The sequence below is a fragment of the Cydia strobilella genome, chromosome 20 (assembly GCF_947568885.1).
Source record: "Cydia strobilella chromosome 20, ilCydStro3.1, whole genome shotgun sequence".
Taxonomy (NCBI): domain Eukaryota; kingdom Metazoa; phylum Arthropoda; class Insecta; order Lepidoptera; family Tortricidae; genus Cydia; species Cydia strobilella.
In genome coordinates, this window is record NC_086060.1 from 121,348 (window position 1) to 136,221 (window position 14,874).

Below are 14,874 nucleotides of genomic sequence, written 5' to 3' on the forward strand. Positions count from 1 at the left end.
CAATTTCTGAACGGAAATATGATTTGCGTAGTTGGCAGCAATGAATTTCAATTGACGTGTACTTCCTTGCCAGCATGAATGGTCTACTAAAATAGTAGTTTCAATTTAAAACAGTTTAGTCGTTTAACCCGTGGAGCGCCCTACTGACACACGTGTGACAGTAGTAAGTATAGGAGTAGGAGTTCCATACTACTGTGAAACTGGGGCGCCGAAGGGGTTAAAGTTAAAGTCCGTCTAAAGGCCTCTCCAAGCGTATGTGATAAATCATCCCAACAGTGTGAGATGGAGCGATAGTTAGAATGAGACAACGGAAACGCTGTTGTTGTTGTTGAGCAAACGTCATCGATATGATTTGGAGTTTTCTTTACACTCGGTTTTCGCCATTGAAAACGGTGTGAATTTGAAACGATGACTCAATTCATGCCATGTTGCATTACATAACAACATACATACATTAACATGTTGTGGAGACGTGGCCAACGATCCAAAGCCAAAGCCAAAGGAGGCCAAAGTTTTATAATGTGGAGGTGGAGGGGCCTGGTTCGCGCGCCAATTCTGTGCATTCGGGGGTCGAGGAAGTGGGAGGGTGTGCGCCGCGCCCGTACGTCGCATGTCGCATCACACCACACAATCGCCTGGAACCAGTGTTGGCAACGATACGAATGCAAGTTTATCGATTCTTGTCGATTCAGTCTACTACGTTAGCATCGAGTTTAATGTGATATTTTTACGTAATCGTAAATACAAAAATTCAAATTTTCGTCAGCCGCCATTTCTTATAAATGTTGCCAGTGTAGTAAATATTTTTTCCTCCAAATGGACATAAATTTAAATTCTAAAATGAATACGCTTAATTGAAGTTCCTTGTATAATTATAGAAATTTATATATTTTAACATTTTTCATTATTTTATTTTAAAAATTAATGGTTTTTAATCACTACTACTACTACTACTCCTCTGGCGCAGCGACCCAAAGTGTGTCTTGGCCTCCAACACGACAGTTCGCCACTGATCCCGGTCCTGTGCAGTTTCTCGCCAGTCTTGGACTTGGAGCTCGCGCAGATCAGCGTCCACCACATCCGCCCATCGGTACTAGGTCGCCCGACCGGGCGGCGTGCTGTCGGTTTTCCCTCAAACGCTCTTTTCACCTCCCGATCGTCTCCCATTCGCTCCAGATGATGGGCGATGGCAGATGGCCAGATGGCAGATGGCAAATAAGATTATTTATTTATGTAGCTTCTTTCTTATTTTTATTTTGTGTAATGTTCGTTTTAGATTTAAATTTCGGAAAATTTCAGTTAAATACCTACAATACGAAAAAAAGTTTCACTTGCATCGTGGTTTCCTAAAGCAACACAATGATTTTGATTATTGTATGCACATTTGTTAAATAAAAAAAATAGTAAAAACGTATCAGCTTATTTATTGAAACCATATTTCACAAAGTACAGAAATGCAATAAATCCCTAAAAGAAACATAAAAAGTTTTTTCTACAAAATCAAATCTACACACTTCCAAGTGTAAGCAAGATGTTAAAATTTCCCTACTTCGAGGGAAATAAACATATACTGGCAACATATTTTTGTATATATGTGTGTTGCTGAGCATAAAACACGAGAGTTCCACGTACACATCAATCGTGTTTAGGCTTCACTTTTGGCCGATTAGCTGTACGGAGACTATCTGTCTATGCGTAATTATTCTAAGCAGTATGTCATTAAAATTGTACCAAGGAAAGTCCAACTCATGCTATTATAGTAGAAAATCGTAGTTTAATGCGTAGTAGGCTGGCAACCCCATTTACATTTTCTACCTCACAGTAATTTTATAGCGTTTCGCGTAGTCCGTCGTCAATAATTCGCTAATATTCGGGCGTGTTCACCGATTACGATCAAATAACTGAAACAAAGTGGCCGCTTAGCGCCGCGGTGTTTAGTTTATTCGCACTCGGTCGCCTTGCAGTGAGACGTGTTCGTGCCACCACACCCTCGGAGCGCGGTGTCGGTGATAACTGATAGTTGCCGAAGTGTTATGTGGTCGGGCTAGCCGCAGCCGCACCCGCAGTGTCGTGCAGTGTGCGTGCGGGGTGCATTGATGGGCTGCAGGGGCTGGCGCAGCGCGGCGGAGCGGCCGCTGCGGCGAGACCTCGTTTGCCGGAAGGACGCCTCAACTCGCCACACTGGAACTAATGGAATTAGAGAACATCGTCGCCAACACAGTCTATTTGAAGGCCAGAGAAGGTACGGTCGCTTCTTATCAAGGTCCTGATTGCCTCGGTAGCCGAAGCGCTTGTAAATTTAAAAAATAAGCTGCGCGCTCGGAATTATTCATGACTACACGATTCTGTATTCAAATCAGTCAGTGAGTCTGGTGCTCTCAAGTGGAAAATAGGCCGTTGTCTCTAGAAACGTCGTCTCACATGGTTGTCTTGGTACATTTGAGAGCAATTTGAATGTAATGATATATCAATTGCATAGGTTGACACTATGTATCTCATTGGTGTTGATAACTGAAGGAATAAACAAGGATCACATTGTATTCTTTAATATCAGATGACCAATCATATTTAGCAGTTGTTGATGTTTGCAAAAGACAAGGTTTGTGTGCATCTTCTGTCTGTGATTGATAATAGAAGAGGTTGCCACAATGTATGCTGTATAACCCCCACTATGCAAGTACATAATAGCGATTATGAAAAAGATGTGCCTACACCAAAAACTTAGGATTATATGAACATTAGTGTCAGCATTTATTTATTAGACAAACAAACATTATGTATGCATGTGTAAGATTGTTATTCACAACGAGAACAGCATCAAACAAACGTGTACATATTTCTCGACACTGATCCAATCACCTGTGACAGGGTAACTGCTAACTGCTCTAGTGAACTAAATTAGGACATGTCTATCACAAGCATGAAGGCACTAACAGTACCCACAATTCAGATCCTTACTTCCTTTTGGCCATGTGTGTGGTGAAGTATCGTTTACAACTCATTGAGTTGCGGTTGACAGTGCAGGCCACAGATAGTTTACAAATATTGCCTGACTGTTTGTAAACCTTACTGCAATGATATAAGGTGTACTATTGGTCAGCGAAGTGTGGTGCTGTTAGAACATACATGTAATGTACATATGATGTAGTATGTATGCTTATCGTAGAACAGTTTTATTGGATCATTAATTGGTTTATTGACTGACAGAAACTACTTTAGGAAGCAATACATGAATATTGTATTTACTTAGTTTTATTCCTATTTTCTTAGTTTAGTTTCCAAGTTTCATAGTCTTTTTCTATAGCGAGGTTTTTAGACTAGCAAGAACTTGCATGCAATTTACATTACATTGCCGACTACTAAGGTAAACTGAGATGTGAGATGATGATTTAGACAGGGCAAATTAATAATTGTGGGTGTTGAAAGGTCATAAACTGGTGATTTCTATAGATTTATGTTGTAGATACTTCATTTCTTAAAGATGCTGACCTCTGATAGGTCAGGCAATGAATACTCAAAAAAAGTTATATAGGGAAATCTTAGGAACACAATTTTTGACTTCTTAACTTTGTTTGGACTAGTTAGCTAAACATATCAAAATTCAAAAGTCCCTGGTCGTAGCCCTGCCTTGAGCCGGGGAAGAGGGGGGTTTGAAGGTCCCATTTTTCGGTTTTTCGATTATATCTCAGAAACTATGTGTCTTACCGACATGGCTACTTATACAAAATGAAAGTTGATTAAATTTGTTACAAGTTTTATTTTGTCAAGTTTTTCGATATCTTGTATAGTTTTAGAGATATCCGCTCTTGAAAGTTAATTTATGGCTCTCAATTTTATCTTGATATTTACTTTAGTGAAGCTGCTAGACCGTGTTTGGCATCGTTTTCGTATAAATCGGGGGTGCTGAATTAATTTATGGTATCACATACCATACAAAACGATACCAAACACTGCTTGGTAGCTTCACTGATGTGATCAAGATAAAATTGAGAGCCCCAAATAAACTTTCAAGAGAGGATATCTCAAAAACTATTCAAGATATCGAAAATCTTGACAAAATTGAACTTGTAGCAAATTTAATCAACTTTCATTTTGTGTAAGTACAACTGCCGGCCACTGTTTAGTAATGTAACTAATGTAATGTAAATGTGTGTAAAAGTTAATGGCAGTCTGGTACCTATAGTGATAGCTTATCACGGACTAATGAATGTTTGAGGGCAGTTCCGAGACTTCCGAGAACTGGAGTTAACAATGTTAATCTAAAGCGTGTTTGGTATTTACCACTAGCTTTTTTTAAGGAAAAAAAAACAGGAAATCTGCATATGAAAGTCGACCACTGCACTGCAACGGGCCTATAGGAGCATTGCATTGTGTTGCTTAGGAAAAGCTACTTTAGATTTTTTTGAAAGTGCTAGGAAACTAGTTTTGGATGATCATATTAAATGTTTAGGTTTGGTCATGGAATATAATTTGTCCAAAAAAAGCTTCTAATGCCAGGTATACATTTTTTTTTTTTTTTTTTTCAATTTATTTGGGACAAAAAACAGTAACACACAGGGTTTAGGCACAGAAATAGAGTACAAAGAATACTATAGTGTGAGACCAACCACATCGTCCACAGATTATTAGATCTACAGATACATATTGATAAGAGTTATGTTGACTGTTGACATTTCATTTTGTCAATCCCTCATTGTTGCTAGAAAAAACTGTAGGTGTACCCATAAAATAAAATGGTCCTTGCATCTTAATAGTTTTGAAATTTGCACAGTGTCAAAAGACATTCTGTATAGTGCCATAAAAGATTTCATTTAATATTAGGAGCTGCACGTCCCTCACACAAGTCCAAACAATGCAAACAGTCACTCGCATAAATCGCGCAATACCAACTGAATAAAGCCGCATTTACATGAATTCGCAGTAAAACTGAATTGTGTACATAACATAGTAGTTTCATCTTGGGTCGCGTGCCAACATTGCCAACTACCCTCAATCTTATATTTAGATACCTATAAGGGCTTGTGTGATTTACTTTGTACGAGTTTTTATTTACTCGCCATGGTTTAATAATACACTCCGCCTGGTAATCTCTTCTGAGGCTCGCGAACCACGTGCCTGGCACAAGCCTACGTCATGATGCTGTTCACAGGTTCACGATGACGTAGGCTTGTGTCAGTCACGTGGTTCGCGAGTCTCGGAAGAGAGTACCAGGCGGAGTATATATTATATCATGTTACTCGCATTTATTTATTAATTTTATTTATTTAATCTTTATTGCACTAAAGAAAAAACCTTACAGTACAAAAGGCGGACTTAATGCCATAAGGCATTCTCTACCAGTCAACCTTAAGGCTAAGCAGAGAGATTGTGGGTGGTGCTACAAATACAACAGAAAAATAAAAATAAATAGTTGTGAGGTGCAAGATTAAGGGCCCACTCGATAGCGGTTATTTGCATCTCATGCCTTGAAACCCTCGCAATTCTGAAGGTTCTACTTTTTGTACGGCAAGCGTAGGGATTTTAGAATCCTTTGCTTGCTCGGGCCTCAATAATAGTAATAGGAGTAAACTGCTCTACTGTTATGCAAAGACTTAACTATATAAAAAAAATCTTTGTACAATAAATGGATTCCATGAAAAACTTCAGCGCCATCTTGCCGAGCAAATTGGGGTGAGGCAAACATGCTGAGGCAAAAGTGACACGAGCACGCGGCCGCGCGAGGCGCGACGCGAGGCCGGCGGGCGTTTGCCGCGCAAGGAAATGTCCTCGCGAGGCTGCTCGCTGTGTCTATTGGACCGCGAGCCAGGCGCAAATTTCGTCAGTCATCGCCTCCCGGGCGAAAACTCGTATAGCGGTTAACGGCTATGTATGATGAACCCTCGTGAAAGTCAGCTGCCGCTCCGTTGGTGGGTTGAGGAATGGCAGCCACCGAAGCGCGTAACACGGTCTTTCCACTGCGATACAACCGGCTGACGATTTGTTTTATTAACAATAGCATCTAAACTATCATCTAACAAAGTATCAAACGGGAGGCGATGACGCCGATGACTGAAAAGAATTTTCTTTTTTACATGTTCATGTGACCAGCTGACGGTCTTTCCACAGCGATACAATCGGCTGACGATTTTGTTTATTTACAATAGCATCTGAACTATCATCTGACAAAGTATCAAGCGGGAGGCGATGACAAAAAAAATTTATAGACTTTATTTGCTGCCATTCCTCAACCCACCAACGGAGCGGCAGCTGACGTTCACGAGGGTTCATCATACATAGCCGTTAACCACTATACGAGTTTTCGCCCGGGAGGCGATTGGTCATGAAATCTGTACCTGGCCCGCGGTCTATATGTGTGGACCCGGCTATTGGTGATGGTGAATGGTGACTGTGAAAAATACCGTATTGTGCAGTAATAAATATGAAATACAGTTATATTAAACAGTTGTACTGTTAGTATGTAAATGTTTGCCAATAGTTCTAGAGTCGGTTCTCGGACCGGTCACACGAGGGCTCTGCTTTTATTGCCCGCATCCTGCCCCATCGGGTTTATTTTTATCGCGGTGACACTAGTCGCGAACCTATCACAATATGCACATAGGTCCACTTCTATTTAACATATTTATAAATGACATTAGTACCTGTTTCCAGTTTTCAAAATTACTTAGTTTTGCTGATGATATGAAAATTTTTGCTAAAATTGATACGCTTGCCGATACATATGCATTGCAATCCGATCTAAGCCGGCTAGATAGCTATTGTATAGGAAACAAGCTAGATTTAAACCCCTCCAAATGTTTCACTGTAACTTTTTCTCGTAAACGTGACATAATTCCTGCTTCATATTCGTTAAAAGGTGACATTCTACAGCAAGTAGAGAGTATGAGGGATTTAGGTGTTATTCATGACTCCAAGCTTATTTTCAATGACCATATTGACAGTATAGTGGGTAAAGCAGCTAAGTCACTTGGGTTTATAATGCGTAGTTCAGCTTGTTTTACTCGTCCTAAGACCCTTAAAATCCTGTATTGTGCTTATGTAAGGAGCAAGCTGGAATATGCATCTCAGATTTGGAATCCTCAATATCAAATTTATGTTGATAGGATTGAGCGATTACAAACTAAATTCATAAAATTCCTCTGCTTTAAAATGCATGTAAATTATAATTCTGCTAATTATTTTAGGCTGTGTAAAAAACATCACTTAATCCCACTTGTTAAACGCCGGGAAATTGCGGATATTTTGTATTTAATAAACATTATTAAAAGCCATGTTGATTGTCCTAGTTTACTTAGTAAAATCTCTTTCACTGTTCCATCGAGAAGGTTAAGGCACTTACGTCCCATTAGTACTAACGAGGCTTCCACTAAATATAGAAAAAACAGTTTTTTGTGCAGGGCAGGCAAGACTTTAAATAAAGTTTTGCTTAATTTAGACTTCGATATATTCAATGATAGCATATCTGTAATAAGAAAGAAATTAATTGCATTTTATATGGGTGATACTTCTAGCGCAGGTTCGGGCTCGGCTTACTAAAGTTGTCCTTTATAGGTGTATTTGCTTTTTGTTTTTTTATTTATTTTTTGTTTAATCTTTAAAGTTTTGTGCAGTCAGCGGTTGAAGTGCATGGTTACTTTCTGAATGAATTCCATTCCTGATGTGTCTATGCGGTTTTGCAGCTGGCAGTACACACTAACCTTGGCTTGTGCTGTCGGTACTTGTGTGTTGAACTGAATTTTAGTTATATTTGATTTTTGTATATTTAATTTTTATAAGTGAGAACCTGTAATTGGCTCTGTAATTCTATTGTAGCTTTAAAAATGTTTATAGCTGTTGGTTTTCCATGTATGAAATAAAAAAAATAAAAAAAATCATGTCGAGAGTCGAGAGGCCTATTTGCTAATCACAACACAACACTTGGGACCGGTTCACTGTGGGCTGGATCGGCCGAAAAGACATTCGTACTTTTATGAGAAAATTATTTTTCATCACACTCGCTCAGTAAATGTGGAATTGCACGCAGGCTTAGCGGGAACTATAAAAAAAGCGTTTTCCCTAGGGAGTTATGAAGTTTCTAGTATTAACAGTTTTTGTCTTTATTCTTCATTTTTGTATCGCAAATGTGATGAAAAACGTTGTGTGTAACTCAGGGCGTAATAATATTGCAAACTCGAGTGTATAAATCGCTCCGGCAAGTCGTCGCGATTTAACTACTCTCGATTGCAATATTTAACTTACGCCCCATGTTGCACAATGTACTATAAAAAAATGGTATTCGATGGAAAATTGTGTAAGGAACAGTAAATGTGGTATAAATTTTTTCAAAATAAGGCATATTGAAAGCAGAAAAAAATAGTCTGTTTTTTTTGTGGGACCCAAAAATAGGTATTTTGTTTCTCGAAAACTATTAGCGAACCTTTTAGAACTTTATTTACCTACTTTTATAGAATACGAAATGATAAGCACTTAAGCAGGTTTGTTCTGTAGGTGCCCGTTTTTTTTTACTCTAGTCAAGTCAAATGTCTTTTTTGTAATTTTACATTATTTTTCGATAAATGCTATAATAATAATAACAAGTTACGAATGCGACTTTTTTTTTATTTTTTTATTTTTATTTTTTATTTTTTTAATACTACGTCGGTGGCAAACAAGCATACGGCCCGCCTTATGTTATGCAGTCTCCGTAGCCTATGTACGCCTGTAACTCCAGAGGAGTTACATGCGCGTTGCCGACCCTAACACTCCTCTCCCTCGAGCTCTGGCAACCTTACTCACCGGCAGGAACACAACACTATTAGTAGGGTCTAGTGTTATTTGGCTGCGGTTTTCTGTAAGGTGGAGGTACCTCCCCAGTTGGACTCTGCTCTAGATCTGGAATGACATCCGCTGTCCTGTGCCCTACCACACAAAGCGAGATGTCATTCACAGTGCCCATACCTCTCTTTTGGACGTAGTTTAAGGACATACCTGGGTCCATTGACCGCTTCTTCTTTTTCTGTTACCCCCTGCTGGGGTGTAGGGCTCGAATCTTATTCTTCCATTGACTTTGGTCCTGAGCAACTTGGGTAACCTCCTCCCACCCCATCCCCAATACACCCAGCTCTTGCTCCACAGAACGACGCCAAGTAGATTTAGGGCGACCATGTTTCCGCTTGCCGCGCGCGCATCTTCCAGGTCAGGGCCACTTTGGATAGGTGGGTGTCAGGTTTCCTGAGGATATGCCCAATCCAATGCCATTTCCGCGTCTGTATCTCCTTGTGTACGGGTGTTTGTCCGGTTATTCTCCATAAGTGAGGGTTTGTGATTCAGTTAGGGTTCACAAATACTTGCATGGAGTTTCGTCATTAGATCTTTGCGGACAAACCAGGTTTTACACCCGTAGCACGGCTTTTACATTCATAAACAGGAATTTACATGAAAATGCATGAACAGGAATTTACTTTCAAGATAAGTAAAATTGAGACACAGTATACGGTATCATAACAACGGTTGTCTTCGAGCGAGATTAAGCGGAGATATTCGTTATCCATCGACATGTGACTGGCTGGTTTATCTAAAGTGCTTTACTTAACTTGAGGTTTGGGCGGCAGGGTTCCGTGACAGGGCCTAGTCAAGATAACAATCGGACATCGACCAACGCCAAACGAAAAGTAAAATAAATGTATGGGGGATGAGAGATGCTACGAAAAGTCACGTGACTACTTCCAATTGTCGTTTTATATCATCGATTGTCATCTCGGCTAATGAAAAAAGGTTATCCGCTTAAACTTGCCTCTTTTCGTTACTTGTGTTTTTAATTGTTGATTAAAAAAAATAGTCTATGTCCATCACCAATGCTCGACTCGGTAAAGCGTCATTAAGCATTCTATATGTGTCACTCAACTTCAAACTCGGATAAATCCATTCGACCCTCTTAAGAAATATCTACCCTATTACCTTTAATACCAAAATCGCAAAATCTGACAGATGGATTTACCCGAGTTTGAAGTTAAGCAACTCATATAAAAGTTATTTTCCAGAAGATCGTAGCTAAATGCGTACATATTTCATGTTTATTAGTAGGTATGTTAATTGGTTGTGGGCGGAACACCTAATAATTTTCAGAAGTTGTTGAATGTAATAGACATAGACATAGACATCATTTATTGGTAATTGTAATATTACAACTTACATTTTAGGTACTTAATTATTTTAAATTACATATTATTTACATACAACTTATTTGTTTATTGAGATCACAATTTCAAAGAAAAGCTTGCAATTATTACATATTTATTATTCAATTATTACATATTTATTATTCAATTATTACATATTTATTATATTTAAAGCTTGAATCGCTTACAGCCTCTGTTATACATTTTGGTAACTTATTGTAGACTACAGGTGCTGTAATATGGATAGACTTTGCAGTCTTCTTGAGTGTATGAGGGATGGTCTTTATTTTGTGCGCGTTTCGAGTGACCCGGGCATTTCCGTCACCTCGTTTCCCATACAGTTCTAAGTTCTCTCTCGCATAGACTGCCGCCTGGAATATTAGAAGTGCAGGTAATGTAAGTATGCTTAGTTCTATAAAATGAGACTTGGCGCTGTCGGCTTCGCGCATGTGACACCCAGGAATTCCGACTATAGGTTATGCTGATCGCTTACACTGACTGAACCCTTGTTTACCACATCGTGGTATATAAACAATCTGTATTTACATAAATAAGTATATATCTCAAAGCTTCTGAAGGAACCCCAAGTGTTAGATCTATAACAGTAAACGTAACGAGCGTCACCGAGATAACGGGTTGGCCACTTAAACTTGCAGTAGCTAATGTTTTTAAACAATGCTAATTGTTTTCAATTACATTGGTTCGTTCGTGTAGGGCCTCTAGGGAAGGGTTTCTCAAACTTTTTACCTCGCTTAGCTCTAATCCATTTTCCAAATGACTACGGAGTACGGCCCATGACGAGTAGGGGCTTGTTGCGGAAGATTTTAACGGTAAATTCATAAGAGCTGTTGCGTGCACTAAACTGTCAACATTTTCTTAGAACATCCGCGCCAACTTTCGTGTATCGATCGACTAACGAGTTCATTTAAAGACAAACTGATCAGTAAAACCATCCAACTATGGTCCATAAATACTCCAAATTAATGTTCAGGTGTAACTTTCATTCGAAATTCGTAGTGCTAATGCCCAACAAGTTTTATAACTAGAAGAAAAAACTCGGACAAAACCAAAAACAACATTGGTATTTGATTGATTTGGTATTTCGAATTAAAAGTTGTATTAGTACTGGATTATAGTTTGGTGGTTTGATAGTATCCAGTTTAGGCGTACTTTCCACAACATCCGACATGCATTTCTCTAATTTCAATCAAAACTTCTCACTATAGAAGGAGTCCAATGAATATATTACAAATGAGTACATCAAATGAGTGATCGATAAGACGACCGGAAACGGCGATAATTACAATATCGGGGCTGTCCGGATCCGGACGCTGCCAAACAACTTGATTAGGATTACAAATCCCTTCCAACAATTACGCATATAACATAAAATATTCATTCTATAAATGCAGATTGAAGAGTATTGTGATTTTAAAGTCTGTTAAGGTTTTGTTATTAATAGTATACGATTGTTCGCACTTATTGGTGCGCGCGAAATGCACTGCGAGTCATGGCAAGCTCGTATTATAACAATATCACTCCCCCCTTAAACCTTAAAAGAAAGAGCGTAACTCCTATCTTATAGGCCGGCAACGCACTTGCACTTCTCTGGTGGTGCAGTGGCGATTATAATTGGTTAAGATCACTCGATCCATGTGCTCGTTAGCCTCCTATGACCTATATCATTAAAATTGTTAAATTTAGAATACTGTTCACCGCATCGATTGTAAACAGTACCCTAACACTACTGGTAAGCACCACAGACCACAGCCTACACACGCTACCGCAACGCCGCCTAACACTGAAAAAGCTCTGCTCCTAAACGCGTCATCAATACGTTACCGTCATGTTTATACGTCAGTGACCACTAATCGAGCGGCCGCCGACCCCGCTCCTATTCCAAAATAAAACCAGTATATACTCTGACCCCTAGATCCCTAACAAAGATAGGAAATGAGGGCTCAAAGTATAGTAGTTAGAAATGACTTTGATCGGGAATGGACGAGGCCATAACATTTTTATAGCGCGGTTTCGCCTCATAAAAGCGAGCATTCGAACAACCGTATTCTATTTTAAGTACAATTACTATTTCGCGTATCTGATGCTTATTTTAAAACTCTCATAAAATTGTTTATCACGATTACTTTATTATCTGTCCGCAATCGTAATGGGAATGGAATAAAAGATCTATCGCATAAGTAGGCATGTCATGTCATGAATATAAAAACTCACATACATATATAATAATAAATAATAATAATAAAATTCTTTATTTCAGGCCTGATTGCCCATAGATTGTTAGTTATATACAGACTTATAATATTAGAGTTAGTACATCTTAACCTAGGTATTACAGTTTTATTTATTTATTTATTTGGGGTCCCGGTAAACAGGACGATGAGCCGACGCCCAGTGGCTAAAAAACGGACAATCCCACCTCTCGGCTATATCTACCAGCAAGCTGTTGGTGCTACCCCGCAGGCGATACATTTGAGAGGCGATTCTTTTTCTCATTATGGCATGAAAATCGTCCATTCGTGCTTGTGCAAACATGCCTGATGCACTGCAAAAGCGTGGTAGCCCCAACAGCATCCTGAAGCCGTTATTGAACTGGACACGCAGAGCACTGTAAGCACGCTTCGTATAATTGATCCACAGGCCGCACGTGTAGAATGATTGGCAATACGACATATATACATACAAACATGAACTCTGAAAACATTACACTCTTTTCTTTGGGCAGTCGTGTAAAAAAGACAATATAATACTCCTGGCATTCTGATTTTTCCACGATTTTTACGATTATGATTACAAGTGTTGGTAACTAAGGGAGATTTATACATATATATGACTGTGTTTGTTTTGTATATCCAACAAATATACGAACATATTAGTTTACCATTAGATTTGCGTGCACGTTTTGACTATTATTTGCTACTCGCGACTCGCGACCTTTCTTTTCTGTTCGTGAGTGGAACGCGAATGGCGTAACCGGGCCAAAGGTGACTGGGGATTAATTTACTTTAATTAAAATAATATAGATTTAGTATGAGAGCGTTGGTAACCTTATAACCTAGCGGTAAAAACTGCGATTTTCAATCCAGAGGTCGCGGGTTCTAAGCTCGTATCTATGACAGTGAGTATGACTTTTTCGTAATTTATGTACTATGGAAGGTAGAGGTAAGGAAATGAATCTTCATGTATCAAAAAGTGACCGTAAAAAACAGTAAATAGGCGGCGCCACCATACACTAAAGTACCTAGACCATACACCTAGTATTTTATATAGATGTGGACCCGTGCGACCGTGAGGGACAGATCATAGTCGCGTCCAATGCGCGCAGCGACATAGACGCATTGATATGTAATTAAATTATTAATTGCGAAATTAGCGCGGCTCGGCCGCCGCTCGGAAATTGACGGGATGGCTGACTCCGAACCGACTCAACCCATCATGAATGAGCTCCTCGCCTTCCTGCAACTAAAAAACAAGCTGGTGCAGGAAGGAGCGATGGATGCTGTGACTGCTGTCCAGATGAGTTCGCGTGCGTCGAGTTTCACCGTGGAAGACATCTGTGCAGCGAAGCAAGTGCTGTGCCAGTCCCTCGGGATCGTCGGCACATATGTACCTCACCGGAGAGGAGATGAAGCCGGGAAGAAGTCCCTTGAGGACATAATGAAAATCCTGAGTGAAAACAAGGATCGGATTCCGGAGTTTGTGGCGACGGGTGCCCCTATCCTTCCGTCGTGTGCTCCGGATAATGTCGACGTTCGCCTCTTGTTTAAGGAAATCGTGGCCCTAAATACAAGATTAGCCGAAGTTATTATGAAGTTTGAAGCTAGCCTAGTCACTATCGCCGAGTTACGTGACGAAATTACATGTTTGCGGAATGCTCCAACTCGGTCGGCGGTTTCAAATTTCAAGAGCGATTATCGACCTGACACTTGTTTCGAGTCGGTTAGTTTACGTGCTGCTGACACTGCAAAATGTGCCGCACGCGCCGCTGCACCGCCCGCGCACCCCCCGCGCGAGCGACCGCCTCCTGTCTCCTCCAAGTCACGTCAGCGTGCTTATGCTGACGTCGCCGGTCAGTCTGTCGCAGCTAACCGGGTCAACGCGCCTTCTAAGGCGTGTAAATCACGGGCTCCCCTTTTAGAGAAGTCCTCCCGCACCAATGTGGATAAGGAGGGATTCACACTGGTGGAAAGGAAGAGAAAGGCACGCAGGTCGCCCCGTAAGACTCTGTGTGGCACTGCGGAGCCGGTTAATTCCGGTCTACGAATTGCAACACCGAGTAAGGCGCTCTACGTGTCTCGACTGCATTACTCCGCCGGAGCCGACGAGGTGGTGGAGTACATCCGCCGGAAGACTGGCTATACGCTGAGGGTGCACCAGCTACAGTCGCGTCACTATGTGCACTTCAGTTCATTTGTGGTGCGCGTGCCGCGGCCGCTGCAGGACACCATCGCTAGCGCGGACTTCTGGCCGAAGGGTGTGGTGTTTCGGCGGTTCCGGGGCAACTTGCCGAATTCTACACCAAGCCAGACGACGCAACGGAGCCACGCTGTTATGTCGTCGCCCAAATCTTAAATACTTAAATTTTTGTGTTTTCTCGTAGGGCATTGTATCTTTGTATTTTTATTTGTTTTGTAGTTCGCAGTGCCTTGGTAGTAATACTGTAATGCTGTGTAACTAATTTGAATAATAAAATAAAAAAATA

At 40.3% G+C, this 14,874-nt stretch overlaps 1 protein-coding gene across 1 annotated transcript in view; it reads left to right on the forward strand.

Moving 5' to 3' along the window:
• Window positions 1-1,790: 1,790 nt before the first annotated feature.
• The window catches only part of LOC134750570 (G protein-coupled receptor kinase 2), a 99,692-nt gene continuing 86,608 nt past the window's right edge, over window positions 1,791-14,874 (forward strand). Inside the window, exon 1 of the mRNA XM_063685778.1 lies at window positions 1,791-2,242. Coding sequence (XP_063541848.1) covers window positions 2,191-2,242 — 52 coding nt within the window. The 5' untranslated portion in view covers window positions 1,791-2,190. The remainder of the gene's footprint in view (window positions 2,243-14,874) is intronic.